Below are 27310 nucleotides of genomic sequence, written 5' to 3'. Positions count from 1 at the left end.
GGACATGGGGACATGGGGACATGGGGAGTGCTGGGGCACACAGCACTGGGATCACTGGGGACCAAGTCCTTGTGCATGAGGACACACAGGACACTGGTCCCAGGATGTGGTGACACATGGGGTGCTGGGGGACTGGTCCTGGGATGTGGGGACATGTGGGACACTGAGGGGACAGCCCCCAGCGCAGGGACGTGTGGGGTCCCACATCACATGGATGACACAGAGCCCCTGGCTTGGCAGGACCCTGCCATGGGGACATGAACACAGAGCTGAGCAGTGGCATTCAGTGGAGGCCACCTGGAATCATGAGGGGCCCCCAGCCAGTCCCCGTCTGCTCCCTCCCAACCCTCTCCCCTCCCCTTCTTGGCTCACTTCTCCTTCTGTCTGGATTTCTCTCTGTGTTTCCTGCACATCTCGTGCCTGCCCTCACTGTCCCCTTCTTTCTGTTCCCATGGCATTTCTGGGGTTGGCTGCACATGTCTGGGTCCCCCTGGGGTGTGACAATGCACGAGGATGGGCTGGGGATGTGTCTCTGGCTCTGTTATTTCCCTTCTTAGCTGGAAAAAGAGACCAGAGGTCACCCAGCCACCCACTTTGGTGACAAGAATGGAACAATGCAGGGTGGCCCCATCTACGCTGTGACACCAGCTCATCAGCCTGACCCCACTGATGGATCCTGGGCATGTCTGGCCTGGCAGGGCAGGACAGGCAGGATGCCCAGTGCCCCGGAGCGCTGCAGTGGGGCAGGGCCACATGTCACCAGGCTGGGGACCCGCCGCCACCTTCCTGTCCCACACACGGGGCACAGACAGCTCCATCGTCCCGCCGTGTCTCCTGCCTGCCTCCGGCTGCCTCTTGCCCACTTCCTCCTCGCCATGGCATGCGGCTGTGTGACGGCAGCTGGAAATTTCCCCCCTCGATGGTGTGACCCAGATGCTCGCTGTGGTGACTGTCAGTGACCCCACGCCTCTGTCTGGCTGCCACGCCGCAGGGATGTGGGCAGGACACCAGTGTGACGTACAAAGGGGGGTGTCAGCGGGGAAAGGGACGGGTGACAGCCCCACCGTGTCAGCAGCCCTGTGCCATTTGTGCAGACCCGGCTGGCACGGCGGCCGCTCCGCAGAGATGTCCCGGCGGGGGCTGTCACCTTCTGCTGCTGCCTGTGTCACCCTCCTGCTCAGCTGGGCCTGGCTTGGCTCTGCCACCCAGCCCTCCTCAGGTAAGTGCCCTGGTGGGTCTGGGGGTGATGGGGTAGGGCAGGGACACCTCACTGGGACACCCCAACATCACATCCCATGATGTCCAGAGGAGGCAACGAGGCTGGTGAGGGGCTTGGAACACAAGGGAACGTCTGAGGGAGTTGGGGTTGTTTAGCCTGGAGAAGAGGAGGCTCAGAGGTGACCTCATTGCTCGCTACAGCTCCTGAAGGGAGGCTGCAGACAGGTGGGGGTCGATCTCTTCCACTGGGCAGCAACTGGCAGAACAAGAGGGCACAGCCTCAGCTATGTCAGGGAAGGTTTAGGTTGGGTATTAGGAAAACAATTTTCACTGAAAGAATTATAAAATACTGGAATTGTCTTCTTAGGGAGGTGGTGGAATCACCATCTCTGGATGTGTTTAAAAAAAGACTGGATTTGGCACTTGGTGCTATGGTCTAGTTGTGGTGTTAGGGCATAGGTTGGACTTGCTGATCTTAGAGGTCTCTTCAAAGCTCATGATTCTGATATTCTGTGATTCTGTGACACTTGGAGGCAATGGCTAGGTGACATGGGGAGAGTTCAGGGCCCTGCTCTGCTGCCTTCCCTCAGTGTCCACACTGGGAATCTGAGTGAAGACCTGAAACCCAGCCAGCATTTTGCCTTTTGGCAGCAAAATTCAGACTACTGCTCTGGTAACCTGGATTTTCCATCCCCAGGATGCAGAGAGGGGGTGTGGGAGATGTGTTGGATGTAACCAAAGCCCCCTGGGGTAGGGTGTTCTGGGGACCATCAGGATAGAAATTCTGCAGCTGGGGTTGATGTGCATAGCTTGCCTGGTTTTTTCTTTGAGCAAGCCAGAAAAGGGATTTGATCCTGGGTTGTTTCTCTGGTGTCCTGGTGTCTTCCTGTTATTCACTTTAGTTCTTTGCACACAATGAAAAACCCCTGACCACAGGAAGATGAGGAGATGTCTCTGGCTGTGGTGGGGAGCTGAGCTGGGGACATGGCTGGGACTATTCCAACCCCGTGCTGCCCTCCTGATCCCGCTGTGCCGGGCTGGGTGGGACAAGGGACATCAGCAGCACCAGGGATGTGGGAGCAGAGCCTGTCCGGGCTCAGAGCAGGGCACTGCTGCGCTGATGCCTGGCACAGGATGGGTCACAGCTCTGCAGGGTCAGGGCAGCAGGGCGCTGGGGGCTCCCCTGATGTGGGACAGGGAGATGCCACCTCCTGTGGTCACACTGCGGGGAGGGGTGACAGCTCCTGCCCTCGGCTGAGCCCAATACCTTGTGTCCCCTTGTGTCCCTGCAGCGCCCAACAAGAAAGGGCGAGCCCTGGTCCCCCTCACTCCCCAGGAGAAGAACATGTGCTCCCAGGCCTCTGAGGAAGATTTTCTCAACAGCACCCTCAGCACCCGCCTCCTGCCTGCCCTCTACTCCATGGTGCTGCTGGTGGGGCTGCCAGCCAACGCTCTGGCCTGCTGGGTCCTGGCCACCAACTTCAGGAGATGCTCCAGCACCATCTTCCTGCTCAACCTGGCTGGGGCTGACCTGCTCTTTGTCCTCCTGCTGCCCTTCAAGATCTCCTACCACCTCCTGGGCAATCACTGGCCCTTTGGGGACTACCTGTGCCGCACCATGGTGGCCTTCTTCTATGGGAACATGTACTGCTCCATCCTCTTCCTCACCTGCATCGGCCTGGAGCGCTACATCTCTGTGGCACACCCGTTCCTGTGGAAGGGCTCCAGCTGGACAAGAGGCAAAGTGGGCATCTGTGTGGGCATCTGGCTGCTGGTGGGGCTGGGCATGAGCCCTCTGCTTTTGCGCTCCCACACACACAATATCTCCAGCCTGAACATCACGACGTGCCACGATGTGCTAGAAAAGGAAACCCAAAGGTTCTTTGGTTACTATTTCCTGTCCCTGGTGGGGCTGGGCTTTGGCCTGCCCTTCGTGCTCATGATCATCTCCTACAGCTGCATCCTGGCGCGGCTGCTGGCCAAGGGAGGGAGCCACGGGCAGGTGGTGCGTGTCCTGGCCCTGGTCCTCCTGGTCTTCATCCTCTGCTTCACGCCCAGCAACGTGATGCTCTTCATCCACTACATGCTGGAGCCCACGGGGTGCAACAACGGCACCTACATCTCCTACGCCCTGGTCCTGGTGCTCAGCGCCTGCAACAACTGCTTTGATCCCTTCATCTACTTCTATGTCTCCCGGGATTTTCGGGCCTGGGTCCGGGATGCGGGAGGCTGCTGCCTGCTCGAGACCTCCTCGGTGAAGTCCACGGAGAAAACAGCCCTGCCCCTGAGGTCCAGTGGGCAGAGCCAGGGCTGCCAAGATGTGTCCTCCTGCTCCGGGGATGGGGGAGCCTGAAGCGTGCCCACACGAAGGGCTGGCAACAGACTTGGGCAAAAAATCCCACCTGGGTCTGAGGTTCACAAGGATTTTGCCTCAGTTTTGTCCCCCTGATGACATCAGCGCTGCCCAATCCCATGGGACCCTCAGCTGGGTGCCTGGCACCCCGATCTCCCCACCTGCCAGACCCTGGCATCCCTCAGCGCTCCTCCTGCAGTGACCAAACCCTCCAGAGTACAAATAAACCTTTATTTCTCACTGTTGGTGGCAGGAATAGGTACAAACACCCTCACCAAGGAGGGGCTGCCCTCCATCGCCAGGACTACACGCCAGGCACACACGGCCAGCCCTGCTCCTGCTGCTCCCCTTTCCCCCAAAAATACGCCACAGTGGATGCAAGAAGGGAAGGGGGGATGGCTTGGGTGTCCTGGCCCTGCCCCGCAGGCCCAGTGCTGGAGAGGGGACACGCTGTGATCCCCCGTGCTGGCAGGCACCCCATGGCCCCTGCCTGGCACAGTGCTGTGCTGCCAACACATGTGGGCACCACCTTCCTGCTTTTGTTTTCTGCTTTACTCACGTCCCTCGGTGCTGGGCTCGATGAGGAAGTGCCACTCATGAGCCAAGCACGGGTGGCAGCAGTCCCAGCCCTCCCACGAGGGGGTACCATGGCCCAGCATCCTGGTCACCGCTTGTCCCTTTGGCTCCCGATCCCAGCCTGGCTCTGGGATGAGGAGGAGGAGCAGGGTGGGGGCTCCACGACGTGGCAGTGTGGGGTACCCCTCATCTCTGCCACTGGGGTACCCACCATCGCTGCCACCGGGCACGACTTGACCCCCAGGTCGGTGGCCACCCCTTTGGCACAGCGGTCACGTCACCGGCTGGCCAGGCCCCGGGGGTTGGCCATCGCTCTTCCTGAGGATGACACTGCTGAGCTCCTGCATCAGTTTGTCACTGATGGGTGAGGGAGGCTGCAAGCTCCTCTTCTTGGGCAGCTCCAGGGAGGTCTCTGCTGTGGGGCTGCTCCCCAGTGTGGCTGCCTGCTCCCAGTCCCTGCCCAGCACCAGGGAAGGCTCCACGTTCCTCTCCAGAGAGGACGTTTTGGTGGGTCTGAGCCCTGGGTTTGGAGCTTTGTTGCTCTCCAGGTTCAAGCCCCTTTCGAGGGACACGGCTTTGGTGACAGAGGGACCTGTCACCCTGTGTGCTGGGCTGGCGGGCAGCGAGGAGCACAGGGCGGTGGCTGGGGGCTCCTCGGGGAACGGGGATGGCTTCTTGGACCTGTCCACGGGGGGCACGGCCACCAGCTCTGCCAGCAGCCCCTGCCCCAGGTCCAGCGCCGCCAGCTCGGGGAAGTTCCCCACTTCCTCATAGACGGGGTCAGTGTCTGCCTCCTTCTCCCGCTGCTCCTCCAGGGAGTCCTGGTGGATCTTCATGGGCTGGGGAGGGCAGGGGGCAGGGTGAGGGGCACTGCCCACACAGCTCAGCTGTGCCCCTCTGTCCCCCCTCACCCTGCCCTCCCTGCACTGCCTGGGGAACCCTGTCCCTCACCATGGGGCCGATACCTGCAGGGGACCTGCCCTCCACCAGCTCCCTCGGCTCAGGCACTGCTGCTCTTTCTTCCCCATGGTGAGGAAGGGGGAGTTTGGTCCCTGCCTGGGCATGGTCCATGCCACCAGCGCAGCACCCCTTGGCAGAGCGTTCTGGGGTGCGGCGGGCAGGTGGTTGCCATGTAGAGCACAAAGCCAGGAGAAATGAGGTCCAGCCCAGTGGCCTTTTTGGAAATAACCTGACGACAAGGCACACCTAAACCTCTTTTCTCACATTTCTTCCATTGATACCCTATGGGCAACATGTGTGAGATGAGAGAGGCTCTGGGAACTGGGCTGGACTGGCGTGCTCTTGCTTGCCCACACTGGGACCATGCAGGGACCCCCATATCCAGGTGGGGAACGCGCAGAGCAGTGGGCACCCCCTTGTCTGCCCCACAAGGTGGGCACATCTCCGAGCGCCCGTGGGATGCTGCAGGTGAGCCCTGGCACAGTGCAAAGCCAGCAGCGGGTGCTCCAGGTGCGCAGGTACTTACAAAGAACATGGACAAAGTCCTTCGCGTGTGCAGGCGGCGCTAGAAACAGAGGAGACGGACAGGGGTGAGCACGGAGAGCACGGAGCAGGGCCACGGCTGCTGGGCAGGCAGGGGAGGGCAGAGGGTGCAGGAGCCTGCAGGCACGGAGAGCTGCCACGGACACGGGCACGGACACGAGCGTGGCACACAGCACACACAGCACCCTTTGGTGCGCCCGCCGCTGCACCCTGCAGTGGGCATGGGGTCTTGGGGCGGGTACAAGGACCAGGATGGTGCAGGAGCACCTGTGGGCAGGAGGAGCTGCAGGGGCTTTACCAGGGTTTGGTTGGCAGAGAGCATGGTGGCGTCAGTGCTGTCCCCGTGCAGGGGCACCAGTGGCATCGTCCCGAATTTCTGCTTGGCCAGGTCGGAGGAGGAGCGCCGGCGCAGGACCACAGGGCGCAGGTCGTCGTGCTGCGCGCAGGGACAGGGTGGGCACGGGGGTCATGCCCTGCCAGCCCCGTCCCTGCCCTGCCCAGCTGGGTGGCACCACCAGCCTGCACCCACCTGAGCCTTGAGGATGCTGGTGGTCCAGTCCCACAGCTCGGCCTGCCCTGAGCACACCAGGTACCTGCAGGGCAGATCGTGGAGAAGCTGCCAGGGAGTGGGGGCAGTGGGGCCCACGTCCCCTTGTCACCTTCTCTGTGAGCCTGAAGCTCTCAGGTTCATCTGCACCCCATGAGGTTAAATCTCTGAAAATCTCTGTGTGCCCAAATTGCTTTAGGGCGAGGTGAGAGCTTTTTGGGCACTCAGCACCACCCAGGGTGCTGGTGTGGGTGGGGAGGCAGGAAGGCTGTGTGGCAGGGCCGTGGGTGGCCCCTGGAGCCTGGCTCCCATCCTGTGCCAGGGACAGCGGCCCCACCACTCTGCCCCTCAAGTGCCCCAGCTCTGCCCTGACCCCAGGGCCTTGTACCACTGCCCCTGGCTGTCCCACTCCCACTAAAACAGGACAGGTCTCAACCTCCTCCAGCCCCAGGATGGCAGGGGACAGTACTCACAGCTGCTGCTTGTCCAGGGTCAGTGTGAAACCCCACCTGGGAAGGAACACAAGGCTGTAGGGCAGCACTGCCAAGCTCAGACACAGCCTGAGGTCTGTGGGCAGTGGGGCAGGGGGCTGAGCTCGCCCCACAGGCACAGGCTCTGTGTCCAGGTGAAGTCCAGCAGCTGGGTTTGGGAGCCAGGAGCAGGGACTGAGGGATGGATATCTGCCCCAGTGCCATGGCTGGGGAGGTCCCACTTACTGAGCTGGCGGCTTCAGCTTCTTCCTAATGCCCATGTAAACCTTGGCTGCATCCAGGGGCCACTCACGCTCTGGCTTCACACTCTGGGAAAGGACATCCAGTGGGTGCCAGCCCGGCTTGGTGCCAGCCTCCCTGCCAGGAGAACAGCCACCAGTGTGCCGCTGCCGTCCCCAGGCTCCTCCTCCCAACCCCGGGGCTGAGGTCCATGCCACAGCATCCCCCGTACCCTCTTCTCCTTGAGCAGCAGCAGCCTCCTGTCCTGGATGACGAAGTAACGCTCCTGAAACTTGTTCCCCAGCAGCCTGGGGGGCTCCTCACGGCATTTCAGCAGCCCACACTTGGGGGTCTCACGCTTGGCACCTGCCCAGTGGGGGGACATAAGGGTCAGGGGCATGGCAGGGTGGGATTGCAGGGGCATCCCCCGTGGGTCTCGGTGATGTGCCCCTGATGGCGGCAGGGCAGTGAGCAGGGCAAGGGGAAGCTCAGGCAGCGCTGTCCCTCTCTGGGGACACCCCGAGGGGCTGGGTCCCTTTGTGCTCGCCTTACCTGTGAAGAGGCAGCTGCCCTCGCCGATGGGCACCTTCCTCACCAGCAGGTACGCGGCGCTGGGCTCTGGGAGCTTGCACCACTGCAAGGCCTGCTCCAGCACCTTCTCTTTGGGGTGCAGGGGCCGCTCTGGGGACACAGCGACACTCTCACCACCGTGTCCCCTCCCCTGCGCCAGTTCCTGTCCCCTCTGCCACCACCAGAAAGCATGTCCCCCACACCTGCCCCTCCCCAGCCTGGCCATGCCAGGAGCATCCCCCTGGGCCATCCCCCCGTGCTCACCCAGCTCCCCGTTCTCCAGAGCCTCGAAGGTCAGCCAGATGTCCAGGCTGGCGGCCACGTTGCGCATCTCCAGTACCTGGTTGGTCAGCTCCTCTGCTGTCATCGAGGGGGACACCTGGGGCCGGACACACGGGGAGCTGTGGTGGGCGGTGCAGGATGGGTCCCAGGGGCGCCAGGAGCCGCGTCCCTGCTCACCTGCTCTGGCCCAGCCCTGCTTTGGGACTCACCTTCAGGGTGACGCAGCAGTCGGGCACCTTCTGCTCCAGGTAAACCTCGATGATGAGGTCTCCTGCCTGGGAGAGCTGCGGGGAGGCGTTGGTGTGGGTGCTGAGCACACCCCACCTTCCCAGGGATGGAGATGGTGTCCTGGGAAACTGGGGCTGCTCATCCTCCGGGCAGGGCCAACAGGGTGGTGGGCACAAGGGGGATAAGAGGGGGCACATCCTTTCCCAAATGAGGATATGGGACAGTGGGGACCCAGGGTGGGCAGCTGGCAGTGTCCCCATCCAGCAGCCAGTCCCTCCAGCCCAGGGATCCCTGATGTGGTGGGGGCCACAAGCACATTCCCAGTACCTGGGTGTCCTTCCAGGTGGTGATCAGGCTGTTCTCCAGATCCATCTGGGATACCTGATCCTCATCAATCTGCCAGAGGAAGGGTGAACAGGGTCAGCGTGGGGTGGGATCCGGCTTGGGGACACAGGGCCAGGATGGAGGGATGCAGGGGGAGGCAGAGGTGGGCACGATGGGCGATGCAAGGGGTCTGGATCAGACCCAGCACGGAAGGGGCTGCAGGCCCCTGCTTACATTGAAGATGCTGACGTAGTTGTCGATGAGATCTTCCATCACCTTGACCTCGTGCTCCCCTTTGCCATCGGTCTGGAAGAGGCTGGGTGCGAAGAGCAGCGACAGGTTCTTGGTGCTCATCTGGTTGAGGTCTGCACATTTCTGCACCCTGGCATAAGGAGCACAGAGGTGAGGGGCTGGTCCCACTCAGGGTGGGGCTTCAGCCCCGGCCACCCTCCTCTGCCTCATACAAAGAGCCTGGATGTCCCCAGCCCCTCAGCAGTGGGAACTTCAAACTGGGCAGTTCCCGTTTTGAGAACTTCCCTCTGACATCAAACCAGACAACGGCGCTACCTCAAAATCTGACTCAAGATGGGAATTGAGTGTTTTGTGTCTCTCTGGGGCACTGGATGACATTTACATCCTCCAGGGTGGTGTCCCCTAGTCCCAAACCTCCCGTTGCTCCCCCGTGCTGCAGGATGACTTTGGGAATGTTCAAGGTGCCCCAGCATCAGCTGTGTGGGTGGAGCAGGGCATGGTGCCTCCCTGTCTCTTAGGGATAGGAGCCAGCACTCCCTGGGCAGCAGGGAGACCCCAGAGGGCTGGCTGGACCAGGAGACCCTGACGGGAGGGCCCCACTGACCGGTAGAGGTGCCCGATGAGCGCAGCTAGGGTCTTGTGGTTGAGGCGAGGCAGGCGATGGATGAGCTCCTTGTACCGCTCCAAGCGCTGCGGCTTCGAGGAGATCTCTGGAGGGAGGAAAACCAGATCCTGGCTGAACCCAGCAGACCCAGAGGTGACACGGCACCAAGGCTGGCACCAGGACCCATCCAGAGGAACACTGGCCCCAGGGAACCCAGCGTGGAGCAGGCCTGGGTGAAGGAGGTACCTGCAGCCTCCTTCCACTGCGGGTGCAGCTCCAGGGTGAAGATGGGATCTTCCAGCTCCCGGAAGAACCTCTTCAGCACGTCAGTGACATCCTCGATGAAGTTGTCGCTGATGCGCAGCTTGACGTTGCGGGCATCCCGCCGGAACTCCTCCATCAGTACCTTGATCCGGGACTTGGCTCCGTTCTTGCGGTAGATCCCCTCGTGCCGCAGCCCTGGGACAGGGACACAGGGTCACAGGGGCTGGATCCTGCTCAGAGAATCCCTCATGGGGCCGGCGGCCCCGGAGCGGTGCCTCCTGCCTGGGTCCATCAGCCATCCCGAGGTGCCCGAGGGCACTGGGCTCACCGTACTGGGTGATGAAGGCGATGCAGGAGTCCACGATGATGGGGATGTCCCCCCGGCTCAGCTGCTGGTCCCTCAGAGCGTTGCCCCGGCCCCCTGCCGACGCCTGGATGTCACCGTACCACGCTGCCGAGTCCGCCCGCGACAAGCCCTGCAGGTAGAATGTCCTGAGAACAACAAGGGCAGAAAAGAGGGAATGAGAGTTGTCCCAGGGGCAGGTTATCCCTCCTGCCTGTGACAGGGAGTGAGGGCCAGCCAGGCTGAGCCGAGGACACCCCACCTCACCAAAACGGCTCTGCAAAGCCCTTGGTCACAGCCCTGCTGTCCCTGTAACTTCCCCACCAGGGATTTGGGATCAGCATCACCCATCCCTGTTGGAACCCTGGTTACTGGGAATTTCAGACTTCCTGTGCTGCCAGGTACCCCCAAGAGAACACTGCATCTAACCTGAGGCCATGGAGAAGGCTTCCAAAATGGAATGGCAGAAATGGGATTGTGAGTGTGGAGTTTGAATAGAAGGGTGTGATACCACATGGTGGAAAACTTAGAGTTTAAAGGTTTAGAATACAGTAATATATATAAAGTAATATGTAGGTTTTAGGGTGGAAGCTGGTCCTTGTTCACCATCCTCTTCACCTCCTTCTCCATGGGTTGAGTGGTATTGTGTAATTGGATAAAAAAGTCTGCACTGTGGGCCGTAGGTGGTTGGTTATTGGGTTAAAAGGAAAAAATAATTTAGGTGTTATTTCTTAATTGGACAGTTAATCTTTAAAAGGCCTTGTAGAGAGAGAGATAGGGCCCTATTTTAATTTGTTAGAGTGAAGTGCTGTAGCACTCATGGTTTGTGAGACCGTAACAGGGAGAAGAGCTGATAAAAATCTGAGTCCAAACACCTCTGGACGTGCCTTTGCCCTGGGCAGCAAGCCCAGGTTGCTTGGCTCACTCGCCATCATCCCCACAGCCAGGACTCACCTCCCCATCTCCACCAGCACCAGCAGCTCCTTCTTCTCCGGGGTGTCCATGGGGGGAACCAGACCTGCAGCGGGGCGAGAAGCTGAGGAGTCAGAGCCAGGCAGGGCCACCCCGCGGGGCCCGCCCGGGCCGTGCCACGGCACTCACTGAGCTCCTGCAGCCGCCGCAGGTTGATGCTGTCCTCGGCCCCGTCCTCCTCGGCGGGGCAGATGAAGAGGTGGCTTTTCTGCAGGATGAAGAAGGCCCGCTGCCAGCGCTCGGGGTTCAGCATGCACTTGTAGCGCAGCTGGCCCACGCGCTGGAACTCGTAGCCCAGCAGGCAGTGGCAGCTCACGGGGGTGAACCACTGTGGGATGGAACAGGAGGTGAGAGGGGTGAAGACACCGCCGAGGGCTGGCCCCCACGAGGATGGGGGCAGGTCACCAGGGAGGACGGGAGCCCCTGGAAAGGGAGGGGAGTGCTTCCCACTGCGGATGAAGAGCATGGGGAGCTGTGAGGAATCACGGCACGAAGCAGGGACACGCTGGGGACACGCTGGGGCTGGCTCACCTTGCCGATGGCACTGGCCCAGCCTTGCAGCGTTTCGGGCCCATCGGTTCCCAGCTGCTGCACTTTTTCCCCAGTGAGGAAGAGCTCAAGGGTGAAGCGAAACCTGCAGAGGATGAACCAGCCCATGAGGGCAACCCTGACCCTGTCCCCAGAGCCAGAGCAGCCACTGCACCAAGCAGGGAGCCCAGCCCTGCTGTCTGTGTGCCCCACACTTTCTGGGCATGACTGGGGGCACGGCTGGGGGTACCTTTCAGTGGGGCCGGGGCTGGTGAGTGTCTGGTGGGCTCTGTTGACCCCCAGGGAGAGAAGATCCCCGCTGTCAATGTGGCCCAGGGGCTCAGTGCACTTCTCAGTCTCGAAGAAGAGCAGGGCTCTCTCCAGGGAGCACCACGTGCGCTGGAAGTCTGCAGCAACAGGGGGTCAGTGGCACTGGGGTGGGCACGCTCTGCCTGCCCTCCCACGCTGCCCACACTCACCCTCTTTGCTCTTCCTGGCCCCTGGGAGCTTTGGGAGGGCTGTGGCCCGGTACAGGTACCCGCTGTGTGCCACTGGCTGGGTGATCTCGTTGTAGACGCCCTCTGGACCCGGGTCCTGCGCGCGGGGGCTCCCTGTGGGACACGGTACAGAGGGTGGGGTGGGAGCAGGCACCCACCAAATTGTGGGTACCAGAAGGACGTCCCCCTCATGTAGGTGTAGGCAATAGGGTGTGCAGGCATGGTCTTCCCTGAAAAGGGACTCCAGAGGAACCTCTCAGAGATTCCAGAGGAATCCTTGACAGGGCGGGTCCCCCAGGGCATCACAACACCTGACACCCCGAGTGTCCCCTGCCTTGGGCCATGCGAGGAGGGGCAGGGCCAGCAGTAAGGAGGAATTTTCTCCACCACAGCCAGATGAGGCTCGGGGGTGCTCTTTACCTGAAAGGTTCCTGGGCCTTTTGCTCTCTGGTCCCCACCAAAGGTCGGCCCCGGGGGTTGCCTCGCTGGCAGCAGGATCAGAGGCCACAGCAGCCTCCGAGGATGAGAAGAACTGCAGGATGGTCTTGAGCAGGGCTGGTCCTGCCACTGCAGTGCACAGCGCCTGGGGTGAAACAGGCGCATTTAGCGACCCCGCCCTGGCTCAGGGAGACCCCAGCTCCCTCCCAGGGCTGCTCCAAGGCAGCCAAAGCAAGGCACAACCTCCCAAAATCTGCCTGGCATGAGGGGGTGAGCACACACAGCCAGGCAGGAGGTGCTGGCACCTCAGACCAGGAGCTCTGGGGTGGCTCCCAGCACCTCGAGGTGTCCCTTACCTGGAGCACCTCCTCCTGGCTGGCGTAGCAGGGGTGGGGCAGGCGGTACCGTCCCTCCCGGTACTTGCGGGTGATGAAGTCCCGTCTCTGCTCGGCGCCGCTGTCCGGGGCGATGGCCTCGGCGGCAGGGAGCCGAGCGGCCCAGAACCGGTTGGCTCGGTCATTCCCCAGCACGATGAAGAGCTGTGGGAGAGTCCCACGGTCATGGCGGACCCCCGGGTCAGCAGGACAAGCAGGATTCCCAGTGTTCCTGAGGGAGACCACGGGGCTGCTGCCCTGCCAGGAGCAGCCTGGCCCCTGAGCACAGCAAGCTCTGGCCTGAGTGCCTCACCTGCACCATTTCACGGCACCCAGAGTGCCTCACCTGTATGATTTCAGTGCACCCCGAGTGCCTCACCTGTTTGATTTCACTCCACCCCAAGTGCCTCACCTGCACCATTTCACTGCATCCCTGAGTGCCTCACCTGTATGATTTCAGTGCACCCCGAGTGCCTCACCTGCATGACTTCACTGCACCCCGAGTGCCTCACCTGTTTGATTTCACTGCACCCCAAGTGCCTCATCTGCACCATTTCACTGCATCCCTGAGTGCCTCACCTGTATGATTTCAGTGCATCCCTGAGAGCCTTACCTGTTTGATTTCATTGCACCCCGAGTGCCTCACCTGCACCATTTCACTGCATCCTGAGTGCCTCACCTGTATGATTTCACTGCACCCCGAGTGCCTCACCTGCACGATTTTATTGCACCCTGAGTGCCTCACCTGCACCATTTCACTGCACCCCAAGTGCCTCACCTGCACGATTTCATTGGACCAGACGCTGGTGTCCAGCTTCAGGCTTTGCACCTTGGAAATGTTGGAGCCCAGGCTGCGGTGCTGCCCTGCAGGGAGCAGGACAGTCAGCACCCTGACCTGCTGAGGAACTGAGCCCCAGGTTATGCCCACACCCCAGACAGCACCCTGCCCGCACAGCCAGCCCCAGCCCACACCCCGAGGATGCCCCTGTGTCCCCAGGAGCTGTCCCACCTGCACACTGCTTGCAGATGACCACGCACAGGTTGATGGATGCCCAGTCGGGACTCTGAGCCCAGCAGTCGGCGCAGTATTTGTTGGCTTTGTTGGACCAGATCTTCTCCGCCACCTCGTAGTCGTAGAGCATCTCGGCGATGGCCTCCTGCAGTGCTTCCATCCACTCCCGCTTCTCCCGCTCCGACTCCGCCACGAAGCTGGGAGCACCAGCAGGGCCGGAGCTCAGGGGGCTGCAGCCGCCAGCACCCAGGCCCCGCTCCGGGCTGCTCCTCTCTGCTCACCCCCCTGGATGCCAGCATACCTGAACGTTTTGGAGGGGGTGATCAGCTCGAAGCTGCGGGTCTTGGCCTCGCGGATGGTGGAGCCGCGGATCTCGATGAAGCACATGGCGATGCCCATTTTGAAGAACTGCAATTCAGAGTGACAGCGCTGTTCGTTCTGCTGGGCACCACCCTGGGCACGCCTGTGGTGTTGGGGCTGCAGCCACGGCACCTCCAGCACCCCGTCCCTGCTTTGCCCGGACAAGGCCCTGCCGCTCTCTCAGCCACCTCTCATCTGACATAAAACACCCTGAAAATACCTTCAAAAGAAAGGCAGGTTCTGCCCACAGCCCTTGAGATGTGGCCACCCAGGTGTCCTGGGCTGTGTTTTGGGGTGTGAATTCCATCCCCATCTCTCAGAGGTGGGGCAGGTATCCTCTGCTCATGGGGCAGTTTTTTCTTTATCCCTCCCACAGCCAATCCTCCCTCTGGGAGATCTCTGCTGTCCATGGCCACTGAGTGTCCCTGCATGGCTGAGAAAATTCCATCATCCATGGGGAGATGCTGTGCCCAGGGGAGGAGCCAAGAATTCCTACCTGGATCCAATCTGACCTGGGAACAGCACAGCAGCCTTTGCCCCCTGCATTCCCAGAGGAGCAGCTTCCTTCCCCTGCATTCCCAGAGGAGCAGCTTTCTTCCCCCTGCATTCCCAGAGGAGCAGCTTCCTTCCCCCTGCATTCCCAGAGGAGCAGCTTCCTTCCCCCTGCATTCCCAGAGGAGCAGCTTTCTCCCCCCTGCATTCCCAGAGGAGCAGCTTCCTTCCCCCTGCATTCCCAGAGGAGCAGCTTTCTTCCCCCTGCATTCCCAGAGGAGCAGCTTCCTTCCCCCTGCATTCCCAGAGGAGCAGCTTCCTTCCCCCTGCATTCCCAGAGGAGCAGCTTCCTTCCCCCTGCATTCCCAGAGGAGCAGCTTCCTTCCCCCTGCATTCCCAGAGGAGCCCAGGCCCATCTCCCCCAGCCCTGGAGCTCCAAGGAAAACTCCCCCCTTGCCCAGGATCCTGCTCCAGCAGAAGCACAGCTGGCACTGCAGGAGGGCTGAGCCCCCCTGGGATGGGGCTGAGCCACCTCCCTGACCCACAGGGGACAGGGCTGCTCTGACTCTGGCAGGGTTGTTTTGTATTACTGCATTTTAAATTTTATTTTTATTTTCTTCCCTAATAAAGAACTGTTATTCCTACTCCCATATCTTTGCCTGAGAGCCCCTTAATTTCAAAATTATAACAATTCAGAGGGAGGGGGTTTGCATTTTCCATTTCAGGGGAGGCTCCTGCCTTCCTTCGCACACACCTGGCTGTTCAAACCAAGATGCCAGGTCCCTTTCTTTAGGGGATTTGAGTCAGAGGCACTCATGAAACAAATGTCAACCTCAGCCACCTCCTTAAAGCTGATGCTGCTTCATGCACAGCAGGCAACCTGGAAGTGAGGTGATGGAAATAAACGCAGGGGTGCTAAGAAAATTCATCAGGAAGGAAGTGAGGTGTCCTCTGGGCAGCAGCAGCAGCGTGGGAGGTGACAGTGACCAGCTGTCACTGCGAGTGCCCCTCGCAGGAGATGTGTGTGCTGCTGAGTCCGTGGCCATTGATCCACCTGCCCTGGGATGGATTGGGGTGCTTGGTGTGACCCAGGCCAAAATGCCTGGTGGAGATGATGATGATGATGCAGCAATAGTGAAAAGATTGGGCAGGGCCTCTGTTGGAGTTTATTTTAGGTTGGGGGTGGTTTTGTTTGGTGGAATTTTTTTTTTAATTTGTGTTTTTAAGGAAAGATTTAGAAGTTTTTTGTTGTTTGGTTTTAAGGTAGTTTATTGTAAGTTATTTAAAAGATTTTTTTTGAGCTGCTGTGGTTTGTTTAGCAGCTCAGGTAAAGGTATAGATACACTTTGATTTTTTTTTTTTAATTTTGTTTTTTGTTTAGCGTTGGTGCTATCTTTTATATGGTATATTATGTGTTAAATGTTTATAGTTTTTAAAAATGTTTATTATTTATATTAAATGGTGTTTTTTATTTTAAACTAATTTGTGAGTGTTAATATTACTAAGAATATGGAGGTAAGGAAGAAGAAAGAGGGAGGATAGGGTAGGCTTAAATTTTTTTATTTTAAAATTTTTCCTTTTATGTTGTGACTACTTCTACTGCAATATCTAAATTTTTGTGACTTCTTGTTCTTTTTGTAAGGCTGGTAAATTATTTTATGGTTTAAATTTAAAATCACAGCCGTTTTCAGCTGCTTGCCAGGGTCTCAAATGCTTTTGACTTGGACCTGGAACATCTAAAAATGGCTGAGGGAGATTTTGAATTCCGACAGGGGTTCACTCCTGGTACCCATCACTGCTCCCTGGGTAGGATCTCCAGCTTCTTGCTCTGCCATTCCCTTTTTCCTGCCCACCCATTTCCTCTCTGCTCTCGCTGTGGCACCAGCCCTGGCTCAGCTCCCTCCATCCCTCTCATCCCATGTGGGGCTCTGGCCACAAACCTGCTCGCTCTTGTACAGCCACATCTCAGGCAGGCTCAGGGCTGCAAACACCTTGGACTTCTGGCCCTTCAGCTCCAGGGTTCCCGATTTCTGGCAGTGGGCGGTGTTGGCAGGCCGGGGCCGGGACCCCACCAGGCGCTGCTCCATCACCTTCTTCTGCAGCGTGGAGCACCACTCATTCCTCTGGGCTGGGGACCAGGCAGGAGGGAGCGGGGCTGAGCCCTTCCCAACAGCCCTGGCAGGGAGCAGAGCACCCAGAAGGCAGGCAGGGATGGTTTGGGGATGGGGTGAGAGCTGCCTGCGGGATGCTCTGCCTGGGAGAAGGGAGGCAGGGATGGCTCCTCAGGGCTGGTGGGCCCTGACCCAGGTTTTCACTCACCCTCGTTCTCAGCGCGGAAGACAAAGATCCGGTGGCTGGTGATGACCTGGAACTTGTTGTCCTTGGTGGAACGAGCCATTTCAATCACAGACAGTGGGATCACTCCTTTGGGATAGGGCTCCTGGAACGAGCCCCAGGTGGAGTTACCCGCTTTGCCCTTTCCACAGAGCACCTCCATGACCTGGCACATCCTCCGCAGCCCCTGGGCGCTCTGCTGGTGCTGCCTCAGAGCACAGGTGGGCGCTGGGGATTCAGGAAGGGCTGGATCCATGGCTGGGACCCTATTCTAGCAGGACCTCCCCTTTCCTGCTCCCTGTTGGCAGAGGGACCTTGCAATCCTGGGCTCCCCGTGGCTGAGGCTGGGCTGGGAGCCTGCCAGGCATCGGCTGCTCCACCCTGGTGATGGCAGAGCGCTGCTGGCTCCTTCCAGAAGGACAAGGGCAGGCCAAGGGATGTGGCAGCTCCCCAGGTGGTGTCGAGGTTCAGCCTCCCCACCCTGCCCCACTGTGCCCCTTGGTACCTTCTCACTGCTGAAGTACATCAGGTTCTTGCCATCGAAACGGACGTAGCGCCTCTGGAAGACATAGTTCCTGTTGGGATGGCAGAAAAACTGTTGGGAAGGGGATGATTGCCCCTCCTAGACCCTCCCTCCTCCCAGGCACAGCTGCACAGAGAGCACCCAAGAGGTTCCTCTTCCAAGGGGAGCACAGTGACCAGCGCAGCCACCTCACCTTGCCCACGGGAGCTTTACCTATGGGGGCTGCCCCATCCCTGGAGGTGTTCCAGGGCAGTTGGACGGGGCTTGGAGCAACCTGGGATAGTGGAAAGTGTCCCTGTCCATGGCAGGGTGTGGAGTGAGATGATCTTAAGGTCTCTCCCAACCCAAAGCCTGCTGTGACCCCAGGCCTGCCCCACGTACCCCTGTGGGGACAGCTTGTCCAGCCAGCCACTGAGCATGGTGGGCCGGGGCTCGCACAGCGACGTGAAGCTGGCGTACGGGGAGATGGTGAGGTCATCCAGGGGCTCGTCGGGGTACAGGTGGGCTGGCAGGCTGAACGGGGCGCCCTCGGGGCACGGGGCCTCCACGGTGGAATACCCCTCGGTGTCGTTGTGGGCGATGCGCTCGATGAGCCGGCTCCGGCTCTCCTCGTCCTCGCTCCGGCCCTCGCTGCTGCACTCGCTGCTCGTTCTGTGGAAAAGGGGCTGGGAGGAGCTGGGCAGCACAGCGTGCTCCTGGGCACTCCCACCCCATCTGGGGACACCTGGCACAGCTCCTGGCCTCATCCTGACCTGCTTGGGGCACCCGGGGATGTTGGGGTTTGCATCTCTGTGGGAACTCAAAATGTCCCTCAGACATTTTTGGAGGTTCCAGGCCCTGGTCAGAAGCATTTGAGACCCTGGCAGGCAGCTGGAAACAGCTGTGATTTTGGGTTTGAGCCATGGAATGATTTACCAACCTTGCAGGAAGAACAAGAAGTCACAAAAGTTTAGATATTATAGTAGAAGTAGTCACAAAGTAGAGGGAAGAATTTTTTAGTGCTGTACAGGGGAGTTTTAACACCTGTACAGGGGGGGTTTCAGTTTTGTACATGGGGGTCAGAGGTTTTAAGATGGAGGGATCTGGGCCTGTCCTGTCCTCCCTCTTTCTTCTTCCTCACCTCCATGTTCTTGGTGATGTTGGCACTGACAAAGTGGTTTAGAGTAGAAAAGCACCATTTAATATAGGTAATAGGCATTGGGGAAAAACTGTAAACATGTAACACGTAATGTACCATATAAAAGATAGAAAATCACCATTTAATATAGGTAATAGGCATTGGGGAAAACTATAAACATGTAATATGTAATGTACCATATAAAAGACAGCAGCAGCCCTGGGCGGGGAGAGAAGAAGCAGTTGGAGTCAGAGAGGATGTCAGGGTGTGTGTGTGCCTCTGCCTGAGCTCTGAGCAAACCACAACAGCTCAAGGAGAAAATCTTTTAGATAACTTGCAATAAACTGCCTTGAGACCCAACAACAGAGACTGCTGAGCCTTTCTTTGGAAGCACGGGTTGGAGGAGAGACTTTTCCACTACACAGACCCACCCCTGACCCAGGGTGGGCTTCAACACATCTCCAGGAATGCTCAGGAGCCCTGAGGCCACCAGCAGCCCAAGACTCAGCCCTACATGATGGCACAAAGGCTGGGGCTTCCCAGCTTTAGGGAATGTCACACGGGCCACCACCATGTCGTCAAACCCCTGGCATCACCTCCTTCCCCTCTTCTCAGGCAGTGAAGGAAGCCAGGCAGCTCCCCAGTCCCATATCCTGCTCCCTGCTGCACACCCACCCCAGCTGATCCCTCTCTCTCCTCTCCAACATTCCTGGCACTGTGAAACTCCTGCCACGACACCTTCATGCCTGCTCTTGTGTCCAGCCAAAATGCTGGGCTGGTGGAACTCCTGCATCCATCTCCACCCCTTGGGAAGCCATGCTAAACCCCCAGCTAGCCCTGCTGCGGCTCTCCAGCCATAACAATAAAAGGAAATTATAAAAATAAACTGCAAAGCCTGCCTCTTCCCATCAGCCCTCTCAGCCAGGCATTTTTCTTTCCATGGAAAGGAAATGTGCTGGAAAATGTCTGACAGTCCCAGGAGGTCACAGGGGGCCTGCCCAGGTGCTATGGTGATGGGCAGGAAGATGGTTGTGGCAGCTGGGACATCCCAGTACCCACAGAAGGGCATCTATGCCAAATTCCCCTGTGGAATCCAAAGCCAGGGCAAAGAGAAGGCTCATAAAAAGGCAACAGGGATGATCCAAGACTTGTCCCAGCTTCTGTCTGAGTAGCACCTGAGCAAACTGGGCATCTCCAGGGGACAGGGTGAGTGATGGGGACAGGGTCATGAGGAGAACTGGAAGGACTCTCTTGGCCATCAGTGCTTCAGCCTCAGGAGCTGGAAGCCAAGGAGCAAGGTGGGAGAGGAGCAGGTGAGCTGTGGGAATCCTTGGAGATGGAGACAATTCTGGAGAAGAAACCCAGAGAATGTGAGAAAGTGTCTCCAGTGTAACTTCATGAGAGGCTTCAGGAGCAGGAGAATGACCCCAAACACTCCTAAAGGCTTCCAACACCTGGGTTTGGGCACTGCCTCATCCTGGGATAGGCCCTGGACAGGCACACTGGACATCAGATGTCCCTGATCCACATGGGACAGGAGCAAGCCCTAAATCTGCTGGGAAGATGCTGGGCTGGAGCTGTCCCAGCCGGGGACTGCTCCAGAGAAGTGGGGTAGTGACAGGGCTGAGGAGGGGATGGAGAGGGAAAACCGGGCTGAGGAGGGGATGGAGAGGGAAAACCGGGCTGAGGAGGGGATGGAGAGGGAAAACGGCCTCTGTGGCTCCAGGAAAGACAAGAAATGGCCCTGGCTGGCCGCGAGGCTCGGAGCACAAGGAAAATCGCTGTTTAATTAGCACAACAGAGCCTTGGCAGGGTGACTCATCTGGCTGGAATCCCGGCCTTGTCTGCAGATGCTTCAGGAAGGACTGGACAGGGAACGGTGTGGCTGGAGGACTCGGGGTCACAGCGGCACACAGCAGCCGCGAGTGCCAGGGCTGAGTGGGAGGCAGACCCACGGCGTGGGTCAGGGCAAGAGGAGAACGGGAAAAAATCCCAAACAGCCACTTCCTGAGCTGGGATTTACAGTCAGTGAAGCTGTAAAGAGACTGGAGCACTGAGCATCCGGCAGGGACAAGCAAAGCCCACCCACGGTGCCTGGTGAGTCTGACCCAGTCCCCTGAGCTCCTTGGGGTGACACGGACACTGCTGTGCCACCTCTGTCCTGCTGAGACTGATGGCTGGAGCAGGGCACCAGCATTTCAGGGGGCTGAGCATCACCAGCGTGGATGAATTTATGTGGGATTTACGTGCTCAGACTCAGAGCAGGTAAATCCCACCCCACGGTCCTGCTGCACCCTCAGAGACCCAGCTCCCTGTTTGCTGGAATTCTGCATTCATCTTCCTTTCTCCGGGGGTATTTTCTTGCTGGGGAGGTGGCCCTGCTCACCCCTGCCACTGACACTGCCACACCCCAAGCCAGGGAGCAGTGTGGGCCAGACAAAACTCCCCCAGAACAGGGCAAGAGGAGTCACCACAGGTAGGAAAAGGGGCAGAAGGGCTTTTCTGAAGTTTGGGACTGGGAAATATTTCCCATGACAAGTGGATTGGTGGGCTGCAGAGGACGCCTGGGGATTCCCAGTGACACAAGGATGAGGACTGGAGAAACACCGCTGCTGTGGGGGGGGGATCAGGAGGTCCCACAGAGGCGGCAGAGCCGGGGCAGGGCTGGCCAGCAGCCCCCAGCAGCTGAGCAGCATCCCACAGCTCTGCTCCAGGGAATGCGGTGGGAGCAGTGGGGCTGGGGTGGGGGGAAGCACCGGAGCAGCGGGATGATGGAGTCTGTGAGCACAGTGCAAAAGGTGCTCAGAGCTTTTCTGTCTCCTCTTCCACTCTCCACACCCCAGCCCTGCTTGGGCTGGGAGAAAAAACCTGTGAACTGCTGATGGTCACATCCTGCCTCTTCTCTGCAAGGGCAGCTGCAAACCCCACAGCTGCCAGTGCCTGGCCAGCTCCCTTGGGATGCTCTGGATCCCAGCTCCTGGGAAGCCCCTGGATGCACACAGGCCAGTGCCCAGCTCCTCTCTGAGCTGATGCAGAGGCTCCACAGGAGATTTCAGTATTTCTGCTCACAAAACTCCAGTTCCCAGCTATTTGCAATTCCCCATCTGTGGCTGAGATCTGTGCCACCACATCAGGTGCCACCACGGTGCCACACACCCAGAGCACCAGAGGTGCTGGGAGTGTCCCCACAGTGCAGAAAGGCAGGATGTGGACGTGCACTGGCCAGCAAGGGCACAGCAGAGCTGAAGGCCACAGAGCTGCAGCTCACCTCCTCCTCTGAGCAACACAGGAAAAGGAACCCTCCCCATCTGAAATGGGAAGAGCAGCTTTCCTTCCTCTTTCTGAGATGCTATCAGGAGTTATGGAAAGTACATTTCAAAAGTGTTTAAAGGTGCCCCTCACAATTTCACTGCCCACCACCGCAGAGTGACTGAGCAGCAGATGCTGATCTGAGGCTGCTGGAGCCTTCAGGGATTGCACAACCCCTCATCTGGGGCTTGGAGCCATCTAATTCCTGAGTAACCCCCGTCCCCCATGGTGTTTCCCTGACCCCAGAGGCCAAATCTGGGTTCCTCTGGGTGTACAGGTGCACAGTGCCACTGGTGCTGCCCTGGCTGTGCACTCAGAAACCTCTTGCCAAGAACTGTCCCCCAAGGGCCACCCACCAGCACATCTCATCTCCAAACCTGACAGCTCTTCTGGAGACTGCTGACACATCCCAGACACTCCTGATCAGCTCTGCCATGGGGTAAAAGCCCCCATCCCCTCTCGGGCTGTCCCAGGGCTGTGTCCTGTCCCCTGAGCCCTGCTGATCCCTACCTGCAGCCTTCTCGCTCCAGCTCCAGCTCCGGCACGACCTCGTAGCTCTGTTCAGAGGAGATGCCAACACCCTGGGAAGAGACAATGGTCACATCTCGTGTCCCCTGTGCCCTGTCCCAGCCCAGACCCCTTCGCCTGCCTGGCCTGCAGTGCAGGGGCTCAGCCTGAGACCCTAGCCCAGAACAGAATCCCAGAATCTCCTGAGCTGGAAGGGACACCCCCAGTCCAGACCCAGGCTCTGCCCAGACCCCCCAACAATCACCCCTGTGCAGCCCTGGCAGCGCTCTCCAAAGGCTCCTGGAGCCCTGGCAGCCTCAGGCTGTGCCCATTCCCTGGGGAGCCTGGGCAGTGCCAGCACCTCTCAGGGGAGACCCTTCCCCAGGCACTGCTGGGCACCAGGGCCTCACCAGCTGCAGCTCCCGACTCTGCAGCAGCCGGGGGGATGCAGAGTGACAGCAGGGGACAGCCACCACCCCACAGTGTCCCCTCACCTTTGGCAGGGCCACATGGCCAAAGATGGTCTCGCTGTAGGGGCTGACGGGCGGATCATTCACCTCTGTGGGCAGAGAGGGGAGGGGAAGCACCAATGGTGAGGGAGAGAGCAGCCAGGACTCCCAGTCCTTGTGAGGGACCCCCGAGCCCACCACAGCGCACCCCAACACCAGGGCATGTGACACAGGGACACGGGGGGCTGGGCTCTGCCTGGCACGGGCTCCCCGGTCCCCGAGGGAGGCAGAGCAGGGGCAGGGCTGGACAGCAGGGGGTGTGGGTGGCCCCCTGTCCCCCTTCCCGGGACACCGGAGGTCCCTGCTGTGCCCCGGGGGTCTCACCTGGCTTGCCGGTGGGTCTCTGTGGGATGGGGGGCAGGGCCCCGCCGGGCCAGCCGGGACTGCAGGAAAACAGGACAGGGGTCACTGCATGGGGGTCTCTGCTGTCCAGCACGCTGCTCCCCAGCCCAGCTTTGTCCCCTGGAATGTGCAGCATCCCCTCCCTTGCCCCCAGTGCCCTCCTTGCTCCCTTCTCTTCCCAACCCTGGGACTGCCGGGATGTTTCTGGGGCTGTGGGGCATTTCCCACCGCAGCATCTCCCCCCTCTGACACCTCCCACCTCGTTCCCAGCAGGAGGCAGCCCCAGAACCTCACTCAGGCACGCCCTCAGCATGCTGGGGACCGCCAGCTCTGCTGCCAGAGGGGCAGAGAAAGGGCAGCAGCCCCTCCCTGCATCCAGAAGGAGCCATCGGGGGGCCCAGGGCCGTCCTGTCATCTCGGAGGGATCCCAGCTGCCGCATCCAGAGCTCGGGGAAGGCACGGGGAGGGTGGTGAAAGGGGAGTGTCAGCACCTGGAGGCAGGCAGGGCGGGCTCTGGGGTGGGTCCCGGGGGCGGGGGGCACTCTGGACCCTCATCTCTGCTCCCAGGACTGAGGGAAAGCATCGCCTTACTCAGACCTGCCCTCTGGCTGGGTGTGCTCCTGCGGGGACAGAGCGGGGGGCTGAGGGACCCCCTCACCCCGGGGCCCATCCTCCCCTCCCGGCTCCTCCGCGGCTGCCGCCGGGCGCTCGAGTCCTTCGTAGATGGCGTTGGACACCATCTGCAGCCGGCCCTGCCCCGAGCCCGGCGGCGAGGGCGCTGCCCTGGGGCACGGCGAGGGCTCTGTCCCGGCCGGGGCAGCGCCGGGGGCCGGGGCAGTGCCGGGGCTGGGCTCAGCGGCCGGGCCCCGCTGCCTGTGCCGCGGGGGGACGCACGGCGCAGCCGGGGGGGATCTCTCCGGTGTCTCCGGGCTTTGTCCGTGCCTCGGGGGTGGCCGTGTCTCCTCCCGAGCGCCGTCCCGCCCTCTCAGCCGGGACGCTATCGCACCCATGGCCACGGCTGCCCCCGGAGCAGCGCCGGGCTCCGGGCTCTCCAAATCCGTGGAGCTCTCTCCTGGCACAAACCCCTCCAGTACCACGAAGGCTGCCGGTGCCCTCTCGCTGCCCGGGCCGTGCGCGGGCACCGTGGAGCGTGCCGGGGGCACGGGCACTAATCCCTGCTCCGGCTTTGAGCGAGGGAAAACCGTCCTCGGCTTGGGAACCGGCTTCACGGCGGCAGGAGCAGGGTCCTTGTCTCCCGGCGGCGCCTGGCTGGGCACGGTGACACGCGGCTGCGTCCCAAAGGCGTCACTGGTCCCTCCCGGCTCCGCTCTCATGGCATCCTTGCCCTCCTGGGGGGCATCCAGCGCCTCCGAGCCTCGGGACTGGCCGTCTGCTGCTGCAGCTCTGCCCCGGGACTGGCTCAGCATCCGCGTCTGCTGCGCCAGCGCCAGGATCCGCTTGCGGTGCCCGGTGGCCGTGATGCCGATCTGCTGCAGGTGGTGGCTGTCCAGCGAGGTGGCATCTCTGGCCACATGGTATCCGTGCTGCTTGAAGACATCCCGGTACCTCTCCAAGTGGATGGTGGCCAGCCAGTCCGCAATATCCGAGTCAGGGCCGCACGGGGAGCTCATGGCCCTGCGGTGCCTCCGCGACGGATGCTCAGCCCATCATCTGTGCGAGGAGGGGAGAGAGGGGCTGAGGGGGCGGCAGGAAGGGAAAGGGGGTGGGTTCAGCTGCCGCCAAGGGCGCGGATCCCGCGGCTGGGAGCTCGGGATGCTCCCGGAGGTCGCCGCAGCTCGCTGCTGTCCCCGCAGCCGCTCACCTCCTGCCAGCTCCAGGAGCCGGCATCCTGCTGTTCCCCTGCCCCAGCCTCCGCACCCCTCCCGGGGGCTGCCGGAGCCGGATCCTGGCCCCGCTTTGGGACCCGAGCCCGGGCAGGAGCCGAGGGTCCGGGGCTCTCGGGGAGCGGGCGGTGGGGCTGATGGCGAGCTCCGGGCTCCGCGGGGCCGCGGGCGGGCCAGAGCCGCGCACCGCGGGCGTGTCCCGGGCAGATACCGGGGGAGCAGCGGGGCCCCTCCCGGGGGATGAGGAGCTCCCGTGCCGGCCAGCTCGGGGAGGGCTCTGCGGCCGGAAGGGCCAGACCATAATCTCTCTCTCTCTCTCTCTCTCACTGCTGGCGAGGGCATGGGAGAGGTCAGCATGACTCACGGGCAGACAGAGCGGGACAGCCTCCCACCCAGCCAGCCCCCCACCCCCGGCCGGGCCGGACCCCACCGCCCGCACATGGCCCCGAGGCACGGCCAGGCTCGGCTGCCGCCAGGGACGCTCAGCCCGGGATGACTCCAGCGCAGCCCACAGCCTGCTGAGGGCCTTTTTCCCATGAATCACGCAGCTCCGCACTAAACCATCTGTGCTGACTGTGCTGCCACTGGGTCTTTTTCCAGTTCCTCCATTTCCCTCTATTGTTCGGCTCCGGCTTCCTTCCTGCTGCCTGCACGCTCCCACGCATCCCCTGCCCCCTCCCGCAGCAGCCGCGTCCCAAACCCGGCCCGGGAGAGCCGGGCTGAGCCCCCGTGCCCGGCACGGGCCCGGCCCCGCTGCCCAGCCCCGCCTGCCCAGCCAAGGGGTGCGTGGGTGCCGGGGGAAGTGCCCTGCGAGGCTGCGGTGTCCCCGGGCACGTGGGGACGCTGTCAGCGAGGAGGAGGGACGGCCACGGCAGGGGCTGGGACACGGGGAGCAGGGGGACAGGGCAGCTGTCAGGCTGTGTAGGACCGACAGAAATGTCCCACAGCGATGTCCCACAGCGACGTGGGCTGGGTGTCTGTGCCGCTGGGTTAAAGCGGGGTACCCGTTTGTGCCCAGCAGCTGGGGCCGAAATGGGGCAATTTCCCTCTTTTTCACGCCTCTATCACCCTGAGGGATCTGAGGCTGGCTCTGCCCTCTGCCTGCCCTGCCTGAGGCTTCTCCAGTGGGGAGATGGCTGCTGAGACCTCCCCGTTCCTGGGGCTCTGGGGCCGTGCCGGGCACCACGTTGTGGTGTGGCCCTTTGGGGCAGTGCAGGGCATGGGCAGTGACGCCTGATGGGCAGGTGGGCACCATCCCTGTGCTTACAAACCCATGCCCAGCTGGCACAGTGAGCATGGACTGTCCCAGTCTTGGCCCCTTCCCCACCGTCCCCAAATCTGTCCCATCCATCTCCTGCCGCCCCCGCGGTTGTCCCTCACCTCTGGCGGCCCGCAGCCCCCCGGGGACAGCTCCGGCAGGGCAGCACGGTGGCAGTGTCCTGTGGGCGCCGGGGCCACCCCGCTCTGGGCTCCCGGGGATGCCAAGGCAGTCCCGTGCAGGAACTGCTGCAGGCTCCGCAGCACCCAGCCTGTGCCTCCCACTGCCGGTCCCTCCTCCAGGCCAGCCCTCTGGTCCCCATCCCTGTCCCACCCTCTGTCCTGTCCCTTCCCAGGCGTGACGCTGCACCGGCTGTCCCTCAGCCAGCCTCTGCCTTCCTTTGGGCTAAACTGGGGAAAACGGGCTCAAATGTTCATGCTGATGAGGGGAATGGAAGGGCTGGCACTGGGGCTGGGTGGGTGAAATGTTGGGAAAATAAAAACCTTTGTGCTGATGCTGGGAATGCAGCACCTCAGCCCACTCCTGGTGCCCCGTGGGCAGGGGGATGTGGGGTGAGTTGAAGGGCAGGATGGCAGCAGGGGCTGGGGTGGCAGAGGAACATCCAGTGGGATCCTCCTGCAAGGAGCCTGAGCTTTCAGCACAGCCTGGCCCAGCTGATTTTAACACAACACCTCTTGCAAGAGCCCCAGCAGGGCTGGCTGTTGGTCCAGCTCAGCTCTTACCCAACCTTGAGGGTGCCGAAGGCTGATATCTCACTCCTGATGCCATGCTGATAACCTCTCCCTGCCCTCTGAGGGCCCAGAGCTGAGCACTCCCTTGCTCCAATGCCAGCAGGTCCTTCCCCACCCCAGCAGTGCCCCCAGAGCCACGGTGGGGTGGTGTGGGAGGGCCACCCGATAGAAAGCCCTGTGTGCAGTTCAGGGGGAAAGGCACTCACCACAGGCTGCTGCTGCAAAGCAGAAGCAGAATTCAGCACGAGCCTGGCAAGGCTTTTGCCTTCCCCCCCTTTCCCCAGCAGCTGCTCCAGCAGGCAGTGACACATCCCCTGGCATGGGTGACCCCATGGACCCGCTTGTGGGTGGGGTGTGGGGACCCTCAG

At 60.9% G+C, this 27310-nt stretch overlaps 2 protein-coding genes across 6 annotated transcripts; one reads left to right on the top strand and one right to left on the bottom strand.

Annotated features, from left to right (window-relative positions):
- Positions 1-860: 860 nt before the first annotated feature.
- On the top strand, positions 861-3811 carry LOC116184135 (proteinase-activated receptor 3-like). Its single transcript, XM_031506053.3, has 2 exons — positions 861-1219; positions 2511-3811. Exons 1-2 carry the CDS (start codon positions 934-936, stop codon positions 3569-3571), a joined length of 1347 nt encoding a protein of 448 aa, XP_031361913.2. The 5' UTR covers positions 861-933; the 3' UTR covers positions 3572-3811.
- ARAP3 (ArfGAP with RhoGAP domain, ankyrin repeat and PH domain 3) lies at positions 3789-26451 on the bottom strand. 5 transcript variants are annotated; one of them, XM_085591106.1, is made up of 34 exons: positions 26313-26451; positions 23680-24759; positions 23071-23129; positions 22732-22796; positions 22241-22311; positions 17686-17955; positions 17287-17356; positions 16767-16887; positions 16388-16575; positions 13897-14003; positions 13593-13792; positions 13362-13447; positions 12566-12748; positions 12192-12354; positions 11754-11885; positions 11525-11681; positions 11278-11380; positions 10876-11074; positions 10729-10792; positions 9760-9923; positions 9414-9626; positions 9168-9273; positions 8546-8693; positions 8315-8383; positions 7969-8043; positions 7742-7856; positions 7460-7588; positions 7140-7273; positions 6914-6996; positions 6671-6706; positions 6180-6243; positions 5949-6086; positions 5634-5860; positions 3789-4986 (listed from the first exon to the last, which is right to left on the bottom strand). In XM_085591106.1, the coding sequence occupies exons 2-34, from the start codon at positions 24717-24719 to the stop codon at positions 4980-4982; spliced, it is 4986 nt and encodes a 1661-aa protein (XP_085447232.1). In that variant the 5' UTR covers positions 24720-24759; positions 26313-26451; the 3' UTR covers positions 3789-4979. The 5 variants fall into 5 exon arrangements, with proteins under 5 accessions (XP_085447232.1, XP_077642842.2, XP_085447230.1 ...); XM_077786716.2 differs by having other exon boundaries at positions 5634-5672; XM_085591104.1 differs by having other exon boundaries at positions 5634-5672; positions 23686-24759.
- Between the last annotated feature and the right edge of the window lie 859 nt (positions 26452-27310).

Source organism: Lonchura striata, chromosome 13 (assembly GCF_050655825.1).
Source record: "Lonchura striata isolate lonStrDom1 chromosome 13, ASM5065582v1, whole genome shotgun sequence".
NCBI classification, from domain to species: domain Eukaryota; kingdom Metazoa; phylum Chordata; class Aves; order Passeriformes; family Estrildidae; genus Lonchura; species Lonchura striata.
The sequence above is the reverse complement of the archived record's forward strand: the minus strand, read 5'-3'. Positions and strand labels throughout refer to the sequence as shown.